Source organism: Triturus cristatus, chromosome 5_2 (genome assembly GCF_964204655.1).
Source record: "Triturus cristatus chromosome 5_2, aTriCri1.1, whole genome shotgun sequence".
NCBI lineage: Eukaryota > Metazoa > Chordata > Amphibia > Caudata > Salamandridae > Triturus > Triturus cristatus.
In genome coordinates this window covers 596635191-596656270 of record NC_140588.1, presented here as the reverse complement: position 1 = coordinate 596656270, position 21080 = coordinate 596635191, and the positions used below count along the sequence as shown (strand labels likewise).

Below are 21080 nucleotides of genomic sequence, written 5' to 3'. Positions count from 1 at the left end.
CATTATCACAGAGGATGCCGTCGAAGAGGGGCTGCGATTGGAAGCCCTTGAACGAAGATGTATGCGCACCAGTGGTTCAGAGGAAGCTGCAATACGATGGTTTTTCATAGAGAATGCCATCGCAGAGGGGCTTGCAATGCGTCATGCAGTGGTGGTTCCATGGAGAATATGGACTGTGATGCAAAGGCCTGTGTCTGGGGTGTCGCACAGCGGTGGTTCTGAAGCAGAGCTGTGAGGAGATGCGTTGCAATGCGTTTATTCTGCTCAGAGGACTACAGCGGGTTGGCAGAGCACCTTTAAGCCCACTTTCAAAGGTCCAGGACTGGGGTGGCACAACTTGTGGGGTAGGACTCACAGCATTGCCCAGGTCTGTATTCAAGGTCATTTGAACCTTTTCTGTTGCTGAGGCTCTAATCAGAAAGCCAGGCAGCTAGCCCTTGGAATCACTCTCATAGTCCTGGGTTCAAGATCCAGGTTTAGTCCTTCACTCAGGCAGGAGGACATCTGGCAGCTGGGCAGGAGGGCAACAGGATAGCAGTCCTTTAGCAGAGCAGCACAGCAGTCCTTCTGTGTCTTCCACAAGAGTACTGAAGAGTTAGGTCTCAGAGTTTAGTATTATACCTGGTGCCCACATTGATGAGGAAGAAGGTTCTGGAGGCTTCCCCTCCCAAAGGTGTTTGGAATTTCCTGCCTCTCTACCCTGGCCACAGATTGTCTGGTGTCAAGATAGAGTAGTGTCAATCCCTTTGTGAGAGCGCTCAGGCAGGAACTTTGTGATGTAGAAGTGTGGGAGGTGATAGCTCCGTCCCTTCATCAAGTCAGAGTTGGCCCATCCTGCAAATATCTATGCTTCTTTCTCTCACTATCTGGGAATCAGAAACAAAGACAGCTGCCAGCTACACCTAGTCATGTGACCCAGGTAACAGTCTGCAGACACCAAATGGTTAGGACAAGTAAATGCCAACTTTTTAAAACTGCCATTATCAGAACTGTGATTTAAAATTGACTTTACCATTAAAGTGGGTTTTAAATTACAATTATTTACACATCAAATTCGACATTCCTACCTGCTCTCAATTGAAAGTTATCACTTAGAGGCAGGCCTTGCAGTAGTGAAAACAATTAAGAGTTTTTTACTACCAGGACATCTGACTTTATCATTAAAGGGGATTGTAAACTATAATTCATTTGAGTAAAAGTACATATCAAGCTTATTAAATACATGGGTTTATTTTGCCAGGTTAAAATGGCGGTTTAAAGCTGCAAGCACATGCCTGAAGCATGTTTAAAGGGCTACTTAAGTGGGTGTCACAATAAAGGCTGCAGGCCCACCAGTAGCATCTAATTGACAGACCCTGGGTACACGTAGTACTACTTTACTAGAGGCTTATGAGTGAATGAAATATGCCAATCGGATGTAAACCAATGTTACCTTGCACAAGACTTTAGCTAAAGCAAGCAAAACGAAGTCAGCAAAAACAGGAGACTGGAAGACAAAAAGTTGGAGGGAGACCACAGCAAGGATGTCAGGTCCAACAGATACTAACAGGACAACATTTAAATGTGGTATTCATCAACAGCAGATTAAAAAACCCTCTGTGGCCAAAGGATTTCTACACAGTCTGTAAATAAATCCGCTTGTGGACAACAAAGAAGTTGTAGAGGAAAATAACTGGGTACATGTCTGAACTGAGTCTCCACTACACATCAGTGAGTAAGCTGGGGGGATGGCATTTTCCCCTTGAAAAGTTTGCTCAGGAGATACAAGGACAGCCTTAACTCTCACCAGCAATACCTATCACAACTGCCTGATGCTCAAACTAGATAGTGTTCTACTGTAAGAGTTGTCTGTGAGGAATGAATTGTTTGAAAAAGGTTTTTTCCAACTCAGTTTCCTCCTTCTTTCTGATTTCAAACTATCGAAGAAAAGACTGTTTAATTTATTTCTATCCCCTGTTGCCAGTCCAGTGGATGCCTCAAACATAGCCTGGCAACTACATTTTGTGAAATTATTACATACAAAACGTACATGATGAGCATTATCTCTCGTATATAAATCAATTAAAAATTGTCTTGTGAATCTGGCAGATGGATTAGACCAAACTGAATTCCAAACATCAAATTATAGCTATTTTTATCTTGTACGTTAAATAGGAGGTGCAATTTCCTCAGGCAACACACAGTTTAAAATTGAAGTGGGGAGGCATAATAGTCTTTGGATAAGTGATTTCCACTATACGCATACCATGGATGTTCATATATTCCTGAAAATGTGCTCCATAACTATTGGTTGAATACTTTGAACACAATTAATCTTTATTATAGAGATGCCACCAGGACTACTAGCAAAATTGAAGATAGGTCTTTTATTTTAGTTAATTTAGTGTGGTTTAATGTAATAAGTTGTTTCTAAAATAATCTGTCATAAACGGTGATGTTATAGAATGAGAAATATTTTACTCTCTTTAAGGAAACATTATCCACCCAAATGGTATTAATTTTCATAGTAACTGGACTCAAACACTTGATCTTTGCCTTATGAGGGCTGGTTGTTAGAACTCAACATTTTCCATAAACTTGACAAAGCTGAAAACCCTTACATCGAACACAATGACAGAATGCTAAATTACATACAATTCCGCTATGTACAATTAAATTGGTACCGATCTGCTAACTACTCTGGGAGAATTTGCAGACACTGATGCCAACTTCTTATTAAGCTTATGAATATCCAAAGTAATACATAAGGTGTCAAACAGATCCTTGTCATACACCACTGTCTAAATTTAACAGCATTCTACTACTACTGTAAGCAATTGGGTTGTTAGTTGAGAGGGGTGGAAGCCGCATTCAGATAACAACCACAATCATTGTCAGTGTGAACCCCAAAAGTCACTCAATTAACCTGTGCTGAACCCTCTGGTAGTTTTGCTCAAAAGCAGCCAGGCTTAATTAGAGACAATGTGTAAAGTATTTATGCATCAAACGAAAAGTAACAGCATAAAATACAACACCAGAAAAACTGCAAACCAATATAGAAAAATAGAGCACATTTTAATCAATGAAATGATACCAGAATGACAAAAATACAATCAGCAGAACAGAAGATATTGAATTTTAATGTATTTTTTCGTGAAAATTGCTGCTAATGTCGAGGCATAAGTATTCACAAGTGCACTGTCTAGGCCCAATACATATTCTTAATAGGTGAACTACTAACATGCACACACAGCTGGAAACTCCTAGAAAGGTCTCGGAAAATGCCATCTTTCTGGAAGAAAGTTTCAAAATTGTAATCTAACATCTGACTTTATCATTAAAGGGGATTGTAAACTATAATTCATTTGAGTGTAAATAGTATTTATCTATCATCTCTTAATCAGAAAGTAGCACTTCTTAAATGTAATAGGGTATTAGACTATGGGGGAAATAGTCTTTACAATGGTGACAATAAACTTTGGGAGTTTTCCACTGTCAGGACATGTAAAACTTAAGCAAACATGCCCTCCTTTTTAAATACCATACTCCCTACCCTGTGACCTTTTATGGCCTACCTTATGGGTGACTATAAGAACTAAAAAGCAAGGGTGAGGCAGGCAAAAGGCAGGTGAAAGCTGCACTATGGGCTGCAGTGCCAGGCCTGAGATATGTATCAAAGACTACTTTAGTGGGTGGAACAATGAGTGCTACTTACCACTAGCAGCATTTAATTTACAGGCCCTGGGTTAGGTCGTACCAGTTACTATGGACTTTCAAGTAAATTAAATGTACCCTTCAGGTGTAAGCCAATTTTATCATGTTTTAAGGATAGAGCAGAATCCCCTTAACACTGATTAGCAGGGAGAAGATGCACAAAATCATAAAAGCCATCAAAAAAGAGAAAGGACTGCCCATCTTTGTATGTGTGGAGGCTACATAAAAGGGTAAATTTACCTTTGTAAATCAGGCCCATTGTTTTTATATGCTTTTAAAATACTATCAACACAAACAAACCTTATACATCCCAAATAGTGAAAACGTTCAAACCAATAAATGAATGCCTGTAAAATAGAGAATGAAGATTAATATTTTAATTTCAAGGCTTTTGAAGTTTTAGCTATTTTACCACAACTGTCACTTATTAGAGACTGTATCTGTTGTAAAAAGGTATTTACTAAAGTCAGTGATGTACAATTGAGATCCAGTTTTATGTTTGCCAATCTTTTAAAAGTTATTGTAAGTCAGAAACCATCTCTAAGTGACTTGTTAGCCAGGACCTGTTCCAAAGGACTGAATTCAGTTAAAGATTATTTCTATGTCAAATGTAATAGGTGGATGCAATGAAAATCACACTTTCAACTCTCCTGGATGGTAGAGAAATAAAGGCACTTTTTTCACCTACCAAGAAGGCAGAGCTAGTCAGCTCTTTAAATGAGAGCATTTCCATGTGACTGTCTGGCCTAAAACTAAATTTGTATTTGAATATTTCAATACTGCACTTAAAAAAGCCCCTTCATGGGCTGCTCAGATTACAGAGGCCTGTTAGAAGATACATAATGTGGTCAATAGCTATGCTATGCTTTGACGAAACTCCTGAGCTTTTTTCTTTCGGATGTCAGAGTGAAACATGAGAACATGGATGATTATAAGGTACTAAGCAGATTGTTTTGATGTCTGGTGTATCTCTTTCCTTAAACTCATGCATTATGTAAGTGTTTCCATGCAGCAAGGACTGAATATATTTTTCATATCTAATATTATCACTATGTGTATATTAATTTATATTTCATGATGTAAAATGAGGCAGGTGTCTCTGATCTTGCCTCTCTTTAAGGCCAAACAGTGAACAAGTGCTTTACTGTGAAAGAAGTTGTCTCCCCGACCACTCGCCAAGCACACTGCCGATCTGTGCCACATAGACCAGTTGATAAACGCATCTGAGTGCCTCACTACTGTGCTCCTGATTGTCCCTCACTTCCTCTATGGCTGACACCAGCCACACTGTTGCAGAGGTTCAATGGATAGTACTGGTGCTCCTAACCCTCCGCAGTGATGGTGTGTTAAGTTGTAACCACAGGGAGGCTCAAAGTTCCATCTGCCGCTACTGTACTGATCTGATGCACTGACCCAACAACAAGCCCACTATGTGTGACTCACAGTACAGTTGATGCATACGTGTCTTTACCACCAAAAGATTGTTCAGCTTAACAGACTGACACTGAGAACGCCTACATGATTCAGCCATATTCAATTGGGCTAATGAATTCCGTGCCCAACCCAACCCACTTTGTTATTAACTACACCCAACTGAAGTGATCTTGTAACTTATGCTGCTCTAGCCATTGCAGATGAAACACTGGACTCCATTTTGTATTGAGAACTGCTGCGTTCTGTGCTACTTAGAGGTATTTGACATCACAGATACCAATATTTCACATTGATCCAATAACATATGGCATTTTTTTGTCATTGCGTGTCATGGCGTTGCACAAAGCTTTACAACTTGAAGCTATTTTGCAAGCTGATGCACTGTAATTGCTTTTGTATCTCAATGGCTGCTGCCTCTGGAAAACACTATGTACCCGATCATTCAAAATCAGTTGCAGATGACTTGACCCCATAACTTTCTTATTCGTGAGTAAATGCAGCTCTTAAACACAGGCCAGAGAAACAATGTTGTGTAGTGGGTCGCTGAACTGACCACCACACCTCCTAGGGAATGATTCCATCATTGTGTTGTCTTTATGGGCTTCCTGGTTGTGTTGTGCACTTTGATTTGTACTTTTTGCTGCTTTTAATTTGAGGTGACAGTTTAAGAAAGACTCCCTCCGCTGCCCCAGGCCATGGTCTAACCTCTACAGGCAACTTCCTCATATCCCATATTGAGGTTCGTTAACCTATAAGCAAGAGATCAAATGCCTTGTAGGTAAGAGTAGAAGTAGCAACATCAACATTTTTGGAGTGCTAGAGTAAACTTAGGGCAATTGGTGATGGCCTTTTTCGCCCTCTTTCTGCCAGATGTCTTGACACTATGCTTTCTCCTTCAGAAATGGGTTTTTTGTTTTGGGCTGCTAGAGATGGCAATGATGATGGTATTGATGGAAGGGAGATTGAAAGAATGTTTTTAACATCATAGAGCTTGGACATGTATTAGAATCCCTGAGGGAATCATGGGCATATTCATAAATCCACCACAAGTAAACAAATGTGTTTTCTTACAAGTTTGCCAGATGATAAAACAATAGAGACCTACCTCCAAGCCACTCAATAAGTTGATGGGCACAAACGGACCAAGTTACAAAGGAGCTGTGTCCAAAGACAGCAATAAATCCTGGGTTTCCCTCAAAACCAAGGGAACATCTTTGTGATTCCGAGCATGGTACTAGTATTGGAATGATGGGGTTATTCATCTGCGGTGTAGCCCTCTACCATCCTCAAGCGTGGTAAGTTGAATGGAAATGAAAAACTTATCATCTCCCTAAATGAATTTTCCCTGCCTACATGAGCTAGGAAATTCACCCTGCCCACAGCATCATCAGTTCTAGTGATCCTGATCTAGACTTACTCCAAACGTGAAGGTGTATATGTATCACCCCTTATAATTCTCTCCCTTAAAATTACTTGGGGCAGCAAAACAGGTATTTACGCTGGTCTATACCGAAATATCCAATAGATTTTGGTTCTTTTTTCCTACTTGTTATCCATGAACATAATGCTGTACTTGTGACCTCATATGCAACTTGAAGGAGTTATCTGTCTAAGTCTTACTTAGATCTTACAGATTGCATTCTATATGGCTATGCATCTCCATCACACTTGACGTATATTATTGTAGTACATTTCTCCTAATACAGAAAAGACATGGTGCAGTAATGCTGTTAACCTTTCTCAGATACACAAGAAGAGGACAGGTCCCCTACAGGATGAGCACAGCCTCTGCTTCCTTCAAGACGTTATACACATTCATTTACACCTTTCCCTTCATTTCCTGTGGGTGGTGTGGGAATACTATCTCTGACCCCGCTATGAAACAACCTCACTTGGTACTAAAAAAGTTGGAGTGACTATCCTGTGCCATACATCAGTTTCCTTGCACATCTAGAAAACTAGGTCAGACTTCTGAAGTATATACGCATTCCGTAAGACTAAGTGCCAGGAATCATTGATGTCAATCTGAATTACAACTTGTTGTGGCTGCCACAAGGCGCCACCGCCATTATATATAGTTCAGGGAGATCCGACCATGGGGATGGATGTGACAGACAATCAAATTACCGCTCATGCTCCAGTAGACCCTAGGTCTGGGAAACATTTTATCTATGCCAGAGAAATGCTCTCTCTAGGCTGATATCGCAGGTGGCTTATCCATTCGAGACAATGGGAGGGCTTTTTCTCCCCTCGCCATTGAGGTTCTTTTTTTAGTGAGAATGCTCTATTTCCCTTCAGTGCTCACTTTCCCCATAAATGCACACAGGCTCAGAATTATCTGATATCCCCCCAACGTCCTCCCTTCCCTCTCCTAAACAACAGGAGTACACATTTGTGCCTCAGTTACAAGATGTGATCATTAAGGTGGTTTTGCCTGAATACCCAGATGGATAACATTTTAGTCCATGCAGTCAAGTTGTTCATTGTACGCTGTACTGCTGTGACTTCAACAGTAATGCGTTATTATTATTTCTAAGAACAATAATTCAAAAAACAAGAATAAAACGTAATTATCTTTTGTCACTTATAGAGCCCTCTACCATCCTCAAGCGTGCTGCTTTCTGGGTGTGATTTAATATTTACGCTCCAATCAAATGTGTTTTTTTTAATTAGTGCATGCGTATGTGTACATACTGTCAGTGTACCATAATGGCCTCTTAGAGCACCTTAGCATAACTTTTTTTAAAGCTCAATTTAACCTTAATGTAGTAAGAGACCTGCATTTATGCCTATGAAATCTATATCAATGTTCATTCTGCTGTATGATCTTCAGTGTACTGAGGTCTGCTATCTGCTCAGTTCGTTTGAAGAGCCGTGGGGCATATTATCAAGGATGGCGTTAAAATTATTGCCGCTTTAGCGGCAGGAAACTGCCGCTAAAGCGGCAATAAGGGGCTTGATAATATGCCCTAGAGAATTCCAATAGAAGCCCAGGTTCTGGTGTCAAAATATGTGTTTGCTGCTGTTGCATTTCACTCTTTCGATGAAAGAAACATCACACAATGGGTTCTTTTGCTCTATTTTCTACCTTCTGTCTTTTTTAGCCTCATTTTAAGGCCATAACAGAGAAAATTTAGAAAATAGCACAAGATAAAGGGTCTCCAATCTTTTGTGTACTGAGAGCTACTTATGTTCAAGGAAATGAATTGAGAGCTACTAATATTATTAGTGCTGCATAATCTCCATTTTTTACATGTATATTAATTCAACCAAGCAAAAAGCTTTCTAATTTAATAAGCTGGGCTGCCCACAGGTGAGCTACTCAGTGGTAGCTGGAGAGCTATAACAGCTCAAGAGCTACTGGTTGGAGACCCCAACTTCATGGCATGCACTGCAAGAGTTGCAATAAGTTAAAATTGGCATTTAGTTACTATAACTAGTTTATAACAAGCATTGGCATAGCCAACAGGTCTCGCCTTTGGGACCTTATAAGTGTTTAGCCATGCAACAGTTGCATAACTGAATACTTATAAGGTCCCAAAAGCGAGACCTATTGGCTATGCATAGCGGCCATGCGGCCGCGAAAGTTAAAGTGATCGCAATCGCGATCACGATCAAACATCAAAGCGACCGTGGGGCCGCGAAAGTGAAAGTAATTGCGGTAAAGCGCGGCACGCGCCCCCGCGCACATGCACTGTAGCTTTAGGCCGGCCTGGTAGTACTTTTTGGAGCCCTCTCAATAAGTCTTGCCAGACCAGCGCATGCGCTGGGTCAGGCGAGACCTAAAAATGACACATGTTCTTCTGTATACCCAGGAGATGTCACGTTGAGGCAGTGCTGCAGAATTACAATAGGACCTTGCAGATATGACCTGTGGCCTGGACACTTGACCTCATTTCCCGTGAGAAGGAGGGGACATGAAGCGGGGAGGAGACCAGGGCAGTCAGGGGGCTATAGCCAGGTCCACTGGAATTATCTGATTCTGTGGCGTTTTCCATATAATTTTGGATTTACCACACTTGTTTGATAATCCACCATCTACTGTATATTTGCATATATGCAAAAGATTAATGGTCACCTTTAGGTTGATAATTGATGCTTTCAATTAAAAAAACCGGTAAACTTAAGAGGAAAGAGTTGCTCATGCAGTATTAGCATGTACTAAAATGAGAAAATTGCGAAAAAATGCTACCACAGAACGTATCATGTTATGGTGCTTAATTTGCCGTTTGCTGCTCAATAACGTAGTCAGCAGTGCTGCGTAATTTGGCCCTCCATTTGTTATACGCCGTGTGGCGCGAGCTGTAGGCGAAGGTCCCCCAGACGTAGGGAAACAACTAACAATGAGAGCATCCTGTATAATAAAGCACAGATTACGATAGCCGCCTGGCTCCTGGTGCTACTATGTGGAAGGATGGGCATGAGGCAACAGTGAAAACAGCCTTTAGGGTACTACCTGGCAGCTTGGATTCCAGCATTATTATAACCCATGTCCTAGGAAACATTCCAAACACACACTACAGTCTTGGCGGCCATTTTAGGCACTTAACTGCTGAAATGTTACAAGTTGATAAGCTCCTGTACTGTGTATCCCTTGCCCATGCGTTAATGCACCATCACGCAACCGCCTTCCGTGTCTCCAGTGTTTCGAGCTTCCGGAAATGCCGAGCTTTATTCTGCAAACGGAAATGGCATTCTTCTAATGCAGCAAGGTATTATCAATAATGCATGCGCACACTCCTACCTTGGAGAACTGCGGTAAAAGCAAGAAATGCAAATTGCTGGTATCCAATAACTGAGATATGAAAGGCCCTTTTATGTTGTTTTCTTTCAAAGTTGTTTAACAGAAAAAGGCTTGAAGCTCTGTGCTCTCCTCTCACAGCAGTCACACTCATGCCCCCTGAGACACCAAACTGCTCCTGTTTTCTAAACCGGCTATGGATTTTAATGATTCCATCTTGGACCTGAATCTGAAACAAAAAATTGCCTTATTAGCTATAATTATCAGGGTTTTTTTTTGTTGCTGTTCCCGTGAAGTCAGCGTTTTGACGCTCGACTCTTTTCCCAAATGCGAAGGTTTCTTGGCACAGGCCCGGCGTGGCCTCTCAACCATGCCAAATTCTGAATGACTTTATTAATAGACTGCGCACTCCTCGATCTCCCAGGGCGGGAGGTTGGTTAACAGCTGGGGCACTTGGGAGCCTCAGTGAGGCAGGCCGGGCAGTCTTGCTTGCAGGCCCAGCTCGGGTGAGAGAAACGTTTCTAAAACCAAATCATCGCGGAAGTGTCAGTGTTCACTTTTGGAAGCACCATGCATTGCTCCAATGCGAATCTCACACACATGTAGCAATACGTATGTAAGAATCTTGACTGGTTCACATAGCACATGTATTGTATAGCAGTAGACAGTCTGGGCAGGAGCGTAGCTAGGTCAGTAAGACTGGGGGAGGGGAACTTCGGATTTTCTAACAATCAAGCTGGCATATAATGTTAAAATACATTACAAGTGGGAAGCATGAGAGGAGCTTCAGGGGCAGTGGAGAAAGAGATTACTGGGAGTGGTAGGAGCACTAAGGGGCATATTATCAAGGACAGCGTTAAAAATTATCGCCGGTTTAGCAGAAGAAAACTGCCGCTAAAGCGGCGATAATGGGCTTGATAATATGCCCTTTAGAATTCCCATAGAAGCCCATGTTCTGGTGTCAACATGGGCTTCTATTGGAATTCTCAAGGGCATATTATCAAGTCCAGTAGTTTTCTGCCGCTAAACCGGCAATAATTTTAACTCCGTCCTTGATAATATGCCCCAAAGTGAGAGAAACACAATATTTAGTAAAGTAGCCAACATTTCTGAAGGCTTTCAAAGCAGAGTGGGAGAGAGAATGCGTGTGTTTTTGTCTGTGTGTATGGAAACATTCATGGTGAGGTCCCATAGGGACCGCAGGACAGCAGACTGAAAGCCCCTGCACCCAACTATATAACAGAAAATACATTCATTAGGGAGGGTGTGACTCCCCAAACACCCTGCCACTGAGTCCGATAAGGATTGATATGAGCTGGTCTGAAGGACCAACTGCCCAATAAGGGACAATGTTCTAAGCAGTGGCTTAACGCAGTATGATGAGGCCCCCTGACATAATGGCCTTAATGAGGACCCCCTGAATGGTTGGCCCCTCCTACATTGCAGGGATCTGCTCGGTAAAGCAGAGTGGCTTTCCAGAGCGTTTAACTATTTCTTATTCCATGCCATTGCACGTGTTCTGCAAGTCATACAATGGCATGTCTTGGAGGGTGAGGTGGCCTCCTCCAAAACAAGAGACCCTGGGAAGGCCCACTCGCGCCATGGGGGCTGCAGCGGCCTCCGTTACACTCCTGGTTCAAAGCCTACAAAGTGCTCAGCAAGAACAAAACCTGAGGTTGAATTGTTGGAGTGCGTCGTCAACCAATCTTGACAACCCCACATGTAAAACATGATAGTCTCTAATGAAATCGGTATTTGCAGAACTACTTAACACTTTAGGGACGCAGCAGCAGTCACAGTATGCTAATGAATAAGTGAATAACTGTACATCTAAGAAATGCAATTACATTGCATAAAATTACAAAGGTTATTACTGCATCAATTTTACTTAAGGGTAGCTGTTGTAGCGGATCTCCATCTTTACAATCATGTCACCATGCCCGGGCGCCCATGAAGTCAACTGCTCACATTTAAAACAAATATCATTGGCCTCGCACACACTCATCCATTTACTACGGCATTGGTGCAGCTCACACATACTTATTTTTTTAGCCTGGCAGCTGTTGCAAGATCTTATGTGATCAACATAAAAAGAGGTTTTGGAAATTTTGCTGAGCGAGAGGCTTAGGCTCTGCCACATATTTGTTTACTTCAGTACCACATTTGACTGGGCCAAAGTTGTGTGCTTCCACAAAAAAAGTGCTCGTATTACATTTTATCGCTATGTGGAAACGCTTAAACTCAACACTACAGGACTGTGATAGTTAGGGTGACAAGTCAATGACCAAAGCTATAAGTCTGATCTGTTTGTTATGCGAAGGTATTATAAAGGCAGTTGGCCTGGCTTATTTATTGTGAAAAAACATATGTTAAAGCCAATAGGTTTTTAATGGTGGATTAGCACACTGTGGTATAGGCTGCAGACAGGTATTTGTTAGATGAAATCACAAAATACCATAGGAGGCAAGAGTTTCGCTGTTGGACGCGCCACAAACCCTGTTATAATCCTCATTAGCATCAAAAGGATAAGAGTGACGTCTCACTCCTGAGTCGGACGCACAGCTTGACCTTTGTGACAAAATAAGATGGATTTAATAGCAAAGAAAGTATGGAATACAGTGAATAAAGTTGATTTGGAATTAAATAACTGGTGACACCTTTGTTATTGTCAAAGGTCAAGCTGCGCGTCCGACTCAGGAGTGAGACGTCGCTCCTATCCTTTTGATGCATTCGCAAGCGTGTGGTTTTTTTAGGCAGACCACAGGTTTCGGACAGCATGCGGAAAGTTCAAGTAATGTGTTAACTTTGGAATTAAATTTTGTGAAGAATGGTGTGCATTTTGTCACTCTTTTGATGGTATAATCCTCATTAGGCCATTTTGAGATGTGTTGTTCATTGTTTTGTCAACTGCCATTATGTAAATATTTGTAATTGTATAAATCATAAATGAATGCATAATGGCTGCCAGCTTATGTGCACTTTAGTAGACCTGTCTTAGCTATGGTGGCAAGTCACAGGTAAGAGCTACAGGGCCTTATTGGTTCATTTAGAAAAGTTGCATTAGATTGCATAGCTTTAATTTGTTTATTATGGAAAGTTATGGAAATGCTAGTAAACCTGACTCGTATTGTGAAAAGCATATGTTATTACCAATAGACTTTTAAGGGTGGATTACTCGTTTAGTACTCGTTCAGTGATCAATCTCCTTTTGAGCACCAGGACGCTTTGGATGAAGCAGCTGTGCGTTATACAAATGCTTTTTGATTGATTGATATTACACTGTGCTTAAACTTAAGCCTGTAGGCAAATATTTTGTAACATGGAATCTCACATATTAGACTAGTAAGCAAGAGTGATGGCCCTGAGGAGCCATATGAAGAAACCATGGGGATATAAGATTTACACTCCGATAATCCTTATTAGGTTCTCTTAGAAGAGATATATTGCTTTGGCAACTGTAATTTAGTATATATTGTTAACTTTAGTTTGGTATATCTCATGGTTGCCGTGTGGGAAAGCTTGTGCTTTATACAGGAGGTCTGAGTTGGTTATAGTGACAAGCCAATTTCAAATGCTGTAGACCTCATTGGTTCACTGGAAAATTAATGCTCTTCAGTGACTAGTCTGGTAGGCCAATCCTTTTGTTTCCTTTTTTTTATTTTATAGTTCACCTCCAATTACTTTTCTTCCCCTATTTTATTTTAATTTTAAAGCATACTGCATCTCTTCAGACAGAGCTAAGCCACCTTGCTGCTCATTCCATTTGCATTCTATTTGCAGTATGCCACATTTGGCGTGGTCACTGTGTTTAAATCAGGTGACCATTTTCTAATTGTATTGTTCAAAGTGTATCATTGTTTTTTTTCCCTATTTCCCTTCTCCCTCTTGATGGCCCAAATCACCAAAGCTTACATCAATTCTATTCTCTCTAGTTACTTTGACACCTACAATATGATGGACACTTCTCAGAATGGTTTTCGTCCGTGTCATAGTACTGAGATAGCTCGCTTGGCGGTCACTGAACATCTACGGCACTCTCTGGACTCTGGAGGCACTTCTGCTCTGATTTTATTAGACTGAAGTGCTGCATTTGACACTGTGTCTCACCAGATTCTTCTGCAGCGCCTGGAGGACATCAGCATCAGTGGCACTGCCCTGGGGTGGCTTTCCTCATTCTTTTCGGAAAGATCTTTGCAAGTGATCAGCCCCCTTTCTGCTCTCAGAGTCACAGTGTCCGCCAGGGTGTTCCACAGGGCTCTGCCCTGAGTCCAACCCTTTTTGACATTTATATCCGGCCCTTGGCAGCATTGGCAAAAGATAGAGGCCTAGCAAAAGATGGAGGCCTGACTGTTGTCTCCTAAGCAGATGACACACAGTTAGTGATTGCTCTGTCTAATAACTCCAACCTGGATGCTGCTGAGTTTAGAGAGGATCTAACAGAGGTCGCGAACTGGATGACATCAAATTGCCTTCAACTTCACGCCACCAAATCACAGATCTTGCTGGTGAGAAAAAACACACATTTGTGGAGTGAGCAATCGTGGCCTTCTGTTCTTTCTTGGTTCTTCACCCTCACCTAAGCAAACAGTTAAAAATGTGGGCGTGTGGTTTGATTCTGCCCTTTCCTTCCAGCCACAAACGAAGGCTGTGGCCAGAGTTGGTTTCGGACTCCTTCGAGGTCTTAAAGCTCTGTAGGCTTTTTTGAGACCAAAATCCAGCAGGTCATCATCCAGGCTACCATATTTTCTAGGCTGGACTATGCTAGCGCTCTATATCTGGGAGTTAATAGAGCAGAGACACAGTGCCTACAGAGAATACAGAATGTGGCAGCTCGACTGTTGTTTGGGCTCCCCAGAACTTGCCATATTTCAGAATTCATAAATAGACTCCATTGGTTCCCTGTGGAAAAGCATGTTCTTTTTAAAACTCTGTGTATTACTCACTGGATTTTCAACTTCCAATCCCCAGAAATTCTTGCAGAACTTCTTACACCGTACACGCCATCCTGTCTCTTGCGCTCCTTTAATCAACACCTGGAGGTTATACCGCAGGTTAAGAAAGCCAGAGCCGGAGGACGTTTGTTTCGAACTTTAGCTCCTAAACTTTGGAACTCCCTCCCGGTGAACATTAGATGCATTTATGATCATATAGCTTTCCGTAAGGCTATAAAAACCTATCTGTTCTCTAATTAATGGATTGGGGTGTTGGCTCTGCCGGTCTTCCTTTTGCTGTCTGTGATTAGCGCTGGGACGCCCCTTTGCTGGGGCAGCCATGCGCTCTACAAATTATATAAAACATAACATATAACATAACATATTTTATCATTCCAATATGTCCAATATGTTGTTTCTTAATATGGCATCCATGCTGAAAGTTTACAAGAATAATACGCTATGTAGAATACAACTGGAGGGCGACCACCTGCAGCTGTGTTTAATCTTAATTGTTATTGTAAACATATGCCCACTATGTTGAGGTGGAAGCATGTTTTCTTTTTTTGATTTTTATTCTTTGAACTTATCTAGCATATTTTGTTGAGTTTGTGTGTGTTTTATTGTGGTTGAGTAAGAGGAGAACTACAAGAATGTATCCGTGGGTGGATGAATATATGAATAATAGCAAGGACTCGTGACAGACTGCATGTGTGGTTGCTTACTTAGGGCCTCATTCATGAGGTTTTGCCATAGGGCAGCACAGCAGGCCTTCCTGACGCGCTGCCCTATGGCAAAAGAAAGGGGCAGGGATGTACCCTATCTTTCAGATATGGCACATTCTTGTTCTTTTCCCCTGTGTCGGTGCAAAATGGGCTGCCATGCGCCAACGCAAGCACCTTTGCACCATGGTGCAAGGATGCCTGCATTGCAGGGATCATTATTTTTGTGCAGTAAGGGAAACCTTCGTGCACAAAAACAATCACAAGAGGCTTTTTCCTCTTTCTATGTGTGCTGCAAAATACAGAACACATTGAAAAAGGAACAATTAGGAGAAATTAAGATATTGCTCCTCGTTGTCCCTCCCTTACGACTCCCCTAGGGAAGCATACGTTTCTGGCAATTTCTTGTGAATCTGGGGCAGTGTCAAAAAGCCATGAATGTTGCTGGGAATGCCCCAGCAACATCCATTGCAAGCCCCTTTAACGCAGAAAAGGTAACGATATTTGCAAGGCAGAATTAAGCCAAAAAAGTGGCTTAGTGCTGCCTGGTAAATATGGAGCAGGCTCTTGGCTCTTTTGCCACAGGAGCGTCACAAAACGTGACATTCCAGCAGTGCAAGGGGCCTTATAAATGAGACCCTGTATTTCTAAATACCATTATTGACTGAAAAGTCAGGTTCATTGATAAGCGAGACATGTTGGCATTGGCAATGCTTGCTTCCTGTTGCAGCTCAATCTTAGAACTTTTTCAGTTTTTGGATTTAGTTTATATGCCCTGATGGGTCAAATCTTTGGGATATTTGAATGTTCAAATCAGTGTTGAATATCATTGAAAACAGCATTTGTTTTAAATGTACATATGGTCATCACTTTGATTATTTTTCAATTCCCATCTTAGGTCTACGCACCCACTTGCATTCGATAATTTTGGCATTTTGAGTAGAAGGAAAGGCATCTTCAGGCTCTTTCTGAAATACATCACAGTGGATTTTCTAGGTCTTATAACAGACACTTTTAGCTGTTTGCCAGAGCTACTGTCAACAAAACATACTGTATATAGAAAAGGAACCTGTGTCAGCGCCCTTCAGCCTCTGGCATGCGTGAATGAGCCAGCTTTAGACTTTGGCTCAAGCAGGGGTGTCTGTCATCTTATGGTATCAGCACACAACATTTTGTGGGTGTTTACATTTTGTGGTGTTACATCTTGAAGTTACAGCAAAAGTAGTTAATGTCCATGATTGCTGCTTAGCTATGCACAGCCACACAAACACTTATCTTGACTATGGCACTGTTTATTGTATCAGGGCTGCATTGGGAAAGTGGGGCGTCTGTGGAGGAAACATGGTGGTGCAGTAACACAGCTGTGGCATAAGGAAGGTGCCCTGACTCCCGCTGTAATTGTCTGAAGTGTGTGGCAGCTTGGATACAGGTGCACCCACCACCACTTCCTTCTGAGGTAGCATACTTCAGAGCAGCTCTATATGTTTTAGAAACTTCAAGATTCACCAGAGTACTGGGGCAAACAGAAAGGCACTGGAACAGAGGCCTCAGAATTGGGTGCTGATTTGTACTCTTTCCCACTTTCCTTCTCTCTATCATATTTAAAGCTACTGCTCTCACAAGCCTCTAGCCATATATTTCACTACTGGTGTCATGTGTGGAAGAGGGCAAAGGGAACCATCAAGGCTTGTGGTTGTGAGGTCTGTGAGCTCTGGTGTGGAGCAGCAAGCATAACCAGCAGCAACAAAAGTGCAAAGATTCATGACATGCCCACCCTGACTCTTGTCATTGTGCCTTTCCAACTCATACTTGACATCAGCATTTGTGTCTATTTGAAACATTGTTGCTTGGAAAGACTGTTCAGTAGTTTGAGTGTCTGGTGCTGTAAACAGCAAAAGAAAAACAGTATTCTTTCCTCAGTCCTCTCTCCTTGCCTGCGTTTTGTCCTGTTTGCTTCCTTCCTTTCTTTTGTGCCTTTTTTCTTCCAACAACATTTGATGCACTACTACTCAATCACAAAGCTCTTTTAGTCAAAGTCTGCAAATGTGGCAGAAAATGTGTGCAAGGAGGATGGATTATGGGAAGTGTGTTGAGGAAACCAGTCCTTTGTATCAGTGTGCCAGAGCTTTCCTATCTCAGGCATGCAAACACAACCCAATGCAACACAGCATATGATCATGGTGGAAAGGTGGAATCCATTGTTCTTGACATTGTCTGCTGCTTTTCATCAGCCACCATAACAAAATAATATACACAGTCATTAGCAAAACAACTAAGTCTGACTTTCATGTGAGTGCTCAGGCAAACACCATTTATGTATTCATGTTTTTACTTGGGCTAACACATTATAGCTCAGCTTTTTGGCTTTAGCACTGCTTGTCCGGGGTTGCAGGTAATAGAATGCATCAAATAGCAACCATATGGCATCTCTGCCTCAAAGAAGTTAATGCATACAATGGAAACATTCTTTCAAATAATTCCAGGGACTTACCATGTTGACCTCTGAAATCTGGTCAATACTGGAGATGTGGATGCTCATTCCCACTGTCACCGGTGGCCCTGAAATAAAAGTGATAGTGTTACACTGTGAGCAAAAACACACTGGAAATACCTAGATAATGTTTTTGTTTATTGTAAGCTCAGACATAATGAATTACTGCAATACAATCAAAAAGAAGAGAGGGCCACACGAATGAATGAAGAGTTGTAAAGGATAAAAGGACAATTTTCAACACTTCAATGCAATTGGCTCAAATCCACGAACTCTCAAGGCAAAATGCATCTACACAGACACAAAAGACTGTCCATATCACACAAAAAGAAGGACAATAAAATCCACTACTGAAGGAGGATCGACAATATCAAAGGCCAAGCCAAGGCAATCCATAAAATCTCATAACTAATAGAGTTGCCCAACCTCCTCACCACTTTTCCAAAACGTATGCAAAAACTTAGCAACAATGAAGTAGACATACCGTAGTCTTAGCTAACAAACAGGAGAAACAACTGCCCACCTATTTACACAATCAAAAACTATTACAACAAATAAACAATCTCAATCTATAGCATTCTTGTAAGAAATTAGAGCCTTAGGATCTATAGACCTGCTAAAATCTTGAGGCACAGCGTCTTCCTTCTCATAAATTACAATTTCAAATTAGTAGACCTACTAAAATCTGCAGCCCAGCCACTTCCCTTCAGAACCGTGCCCACAACAATTTTTAAACAGGTTCCTCAATCAACATCTGCCTCTGTCCCAGTCAGATATGTTTATATTTATATTTATAGGTTTTATATAGCGCTAGCTAGACCCAAAGGTATCAGAACGCTTTACACATCGAGATAAGTTATCATTAGCTTCTTAAACACATGGAGTTTCCCAGAGATATTGAAGAATTCATACATACATCTACTACTGAAGAAGAATATCTTGGACCCCCAGGACCCCAAAAGCTATAGACTAATCTCTAATATACCTTTCCTAAGTAAACTTGTGGCAACCGGAGCCTTTTCCCTGACCTCAGAATTCACAGAGGGAAACAAACTACTCTCAGACTTATATAAAGGATTATGGCCAGGAAGAGTGACCGAATCCATCCTCATCGCAATATGAGGTGAAACAAAAAACACAGTTGACAAAAATGGTGTAGCTGCATAACTACTCTTGGACTGCTCAGCAGCTTTTGACACCTTACACCATGATACACTACTTTCAGATTGAAAGAAGTCAGTATGGATGGCATCAATCTCAATTGGATTACCCCATACCTAAACAAAAGGCCCTACCTGAATCACACACCATTTTTATTCAAATCCTTGCTTCACTAAAACAGGAATTTCACACAAATCTAACATCCCATCTCTACTTTTTGACATATACATGAAACCACTACTAAAACGTATCCACAGTTTTAAACACATCAGCTACAACTATGCAGATGGCACTCAGATAATTCTCAAACTGGTAAACATTGTAACATCAGAACTCAACAAATGCCTTAAACCTGTAGATCAATGGACAGTGCAGAATCACCTCAAGGTAAATGCTTCAAAATATGAACTATTGACCAGTGGTGAATGGGAAAATTATGATCATCTACCTTTCTAGCTAGATGAACTGGGACTTCTGTCAAACGTTGCTGAAGATATGAGATATCTGTGAATCTTCTTTGATTCTTTGACACTTTATTACTCAAGCGGACAGGCTGTCTCAAGCAACATATTACATGATGAAAACACTTAGACTAATATTTCCTCCTCTTGGAGTCCTAAAAACGATCACTCATCCACTCATCCACTCCAAACTTGACTATGCTAATTGGTTATACAAAAGCATGCTGCTTGCACTATCACAAGGCTCCAACGCATACAAAACCCAGCAGCAAGACTATTTCTTAGTGTAACTATATGAACCCATGTCTCAACAGTCCTGAGGTGTTACATTGGCTCTCGGGTGCAAGAAAATTAACAAATACTCCCACTCCACGAACAAATGCTCTAGGTAGGGACTGTGCTTAATAATTTCTACTTACAAGAAGGAAAATATTGATGCCATTACGTTTTCCATTCAAGCTACAAAACTATGGAATCACCCATCAGCAAAGACCAGAGCCACACAGATTCACATAGCATTCAGAAAAATGGTTAAGACCCGTTTATTCCCAGCATGATTCAACAGAGAATATGAATGATCTCAATTTCTGACCTCTGTACCTACTAACAGATGCCCTTGGAGGACCCCCTAAAATTAAGACACACTAAAAACAGCAGCCTTGATTTACCAACAACCCCTTACTATTTTCAGAGAGGACCCCATCCATACATCTGTCTCACTATAATACATAACAAAATAATTCAAAGCAAATCCTAAATCTTACTAGATGAATCTAAATGGCTACCAGCTATCTGAATATAAGACATAACTTCATACCTCATATAACAAACAAAAAATCAAGTGTAGTCACAAGAATCTAAATATTATTTGATCTCTATATAACCTAAAAATAAACAAATTGTGCCAACGCAATCCAAACAAAACAACCAAATAGGAAACAGCATATAGCACTTACCCTCAGGTAACAACCCTCAACATTTCCTTATACTCTTTATACATCCTCTGATTACATACTTTGTCAAAACCACCCCACCATATTCCTAAAACTGTGCACGGAAATTTACATTGATTCATAGTTAGTGATTATTCTCTCTCCTTTCCTTCTATTCAATGATCCTCTCCTAAGAGTTTATTCTCTGCATACCTTAACACCTATGAGTGTAGCCTTCTCTGTCACATGCCTATCTGACTCACTCTCTATTATACTTCAGCAACCTAACCATACCTCTCCTCACAAATAACATTCCTTGCAGTATAACAATATTTAACATTTTCTAGTCTACCTAATCATTCACTTTTTATCACAATCTCCTCCTACATTCAATCTCTCCTTGCCATCCAACCTACTCTATCTGTTTATTCAATTTCCCATTGCATGAATACTCTCTAATAATCCCACCTAAATCCTATTAACTCAGTCTACCTCAAGAAACTGGGGGAAATGC

The 21080-nt window shown here is 41.2% G+C and overlaps 1 protein-coding gene across 1 annotated transcript in view; it reads right to left on the bottom strand.

Moving 5' to 3' along the window:
• The window catches only part of LOC146829045 (gamma-aminobutyric acid receptor subunit beta-4-like), a 584921-nt gene that overhangs the window by 461386 nt on the left and 102455 nt on the right, over positions 1–21080 (bottom strand). Inside the window, 1 exon segment of the mRNA XM_085606649.1 lies at positions 18013–18080. Coding sequence (XP_085462775.1) covers positions 18013–18080 — 68 coding nt within the window.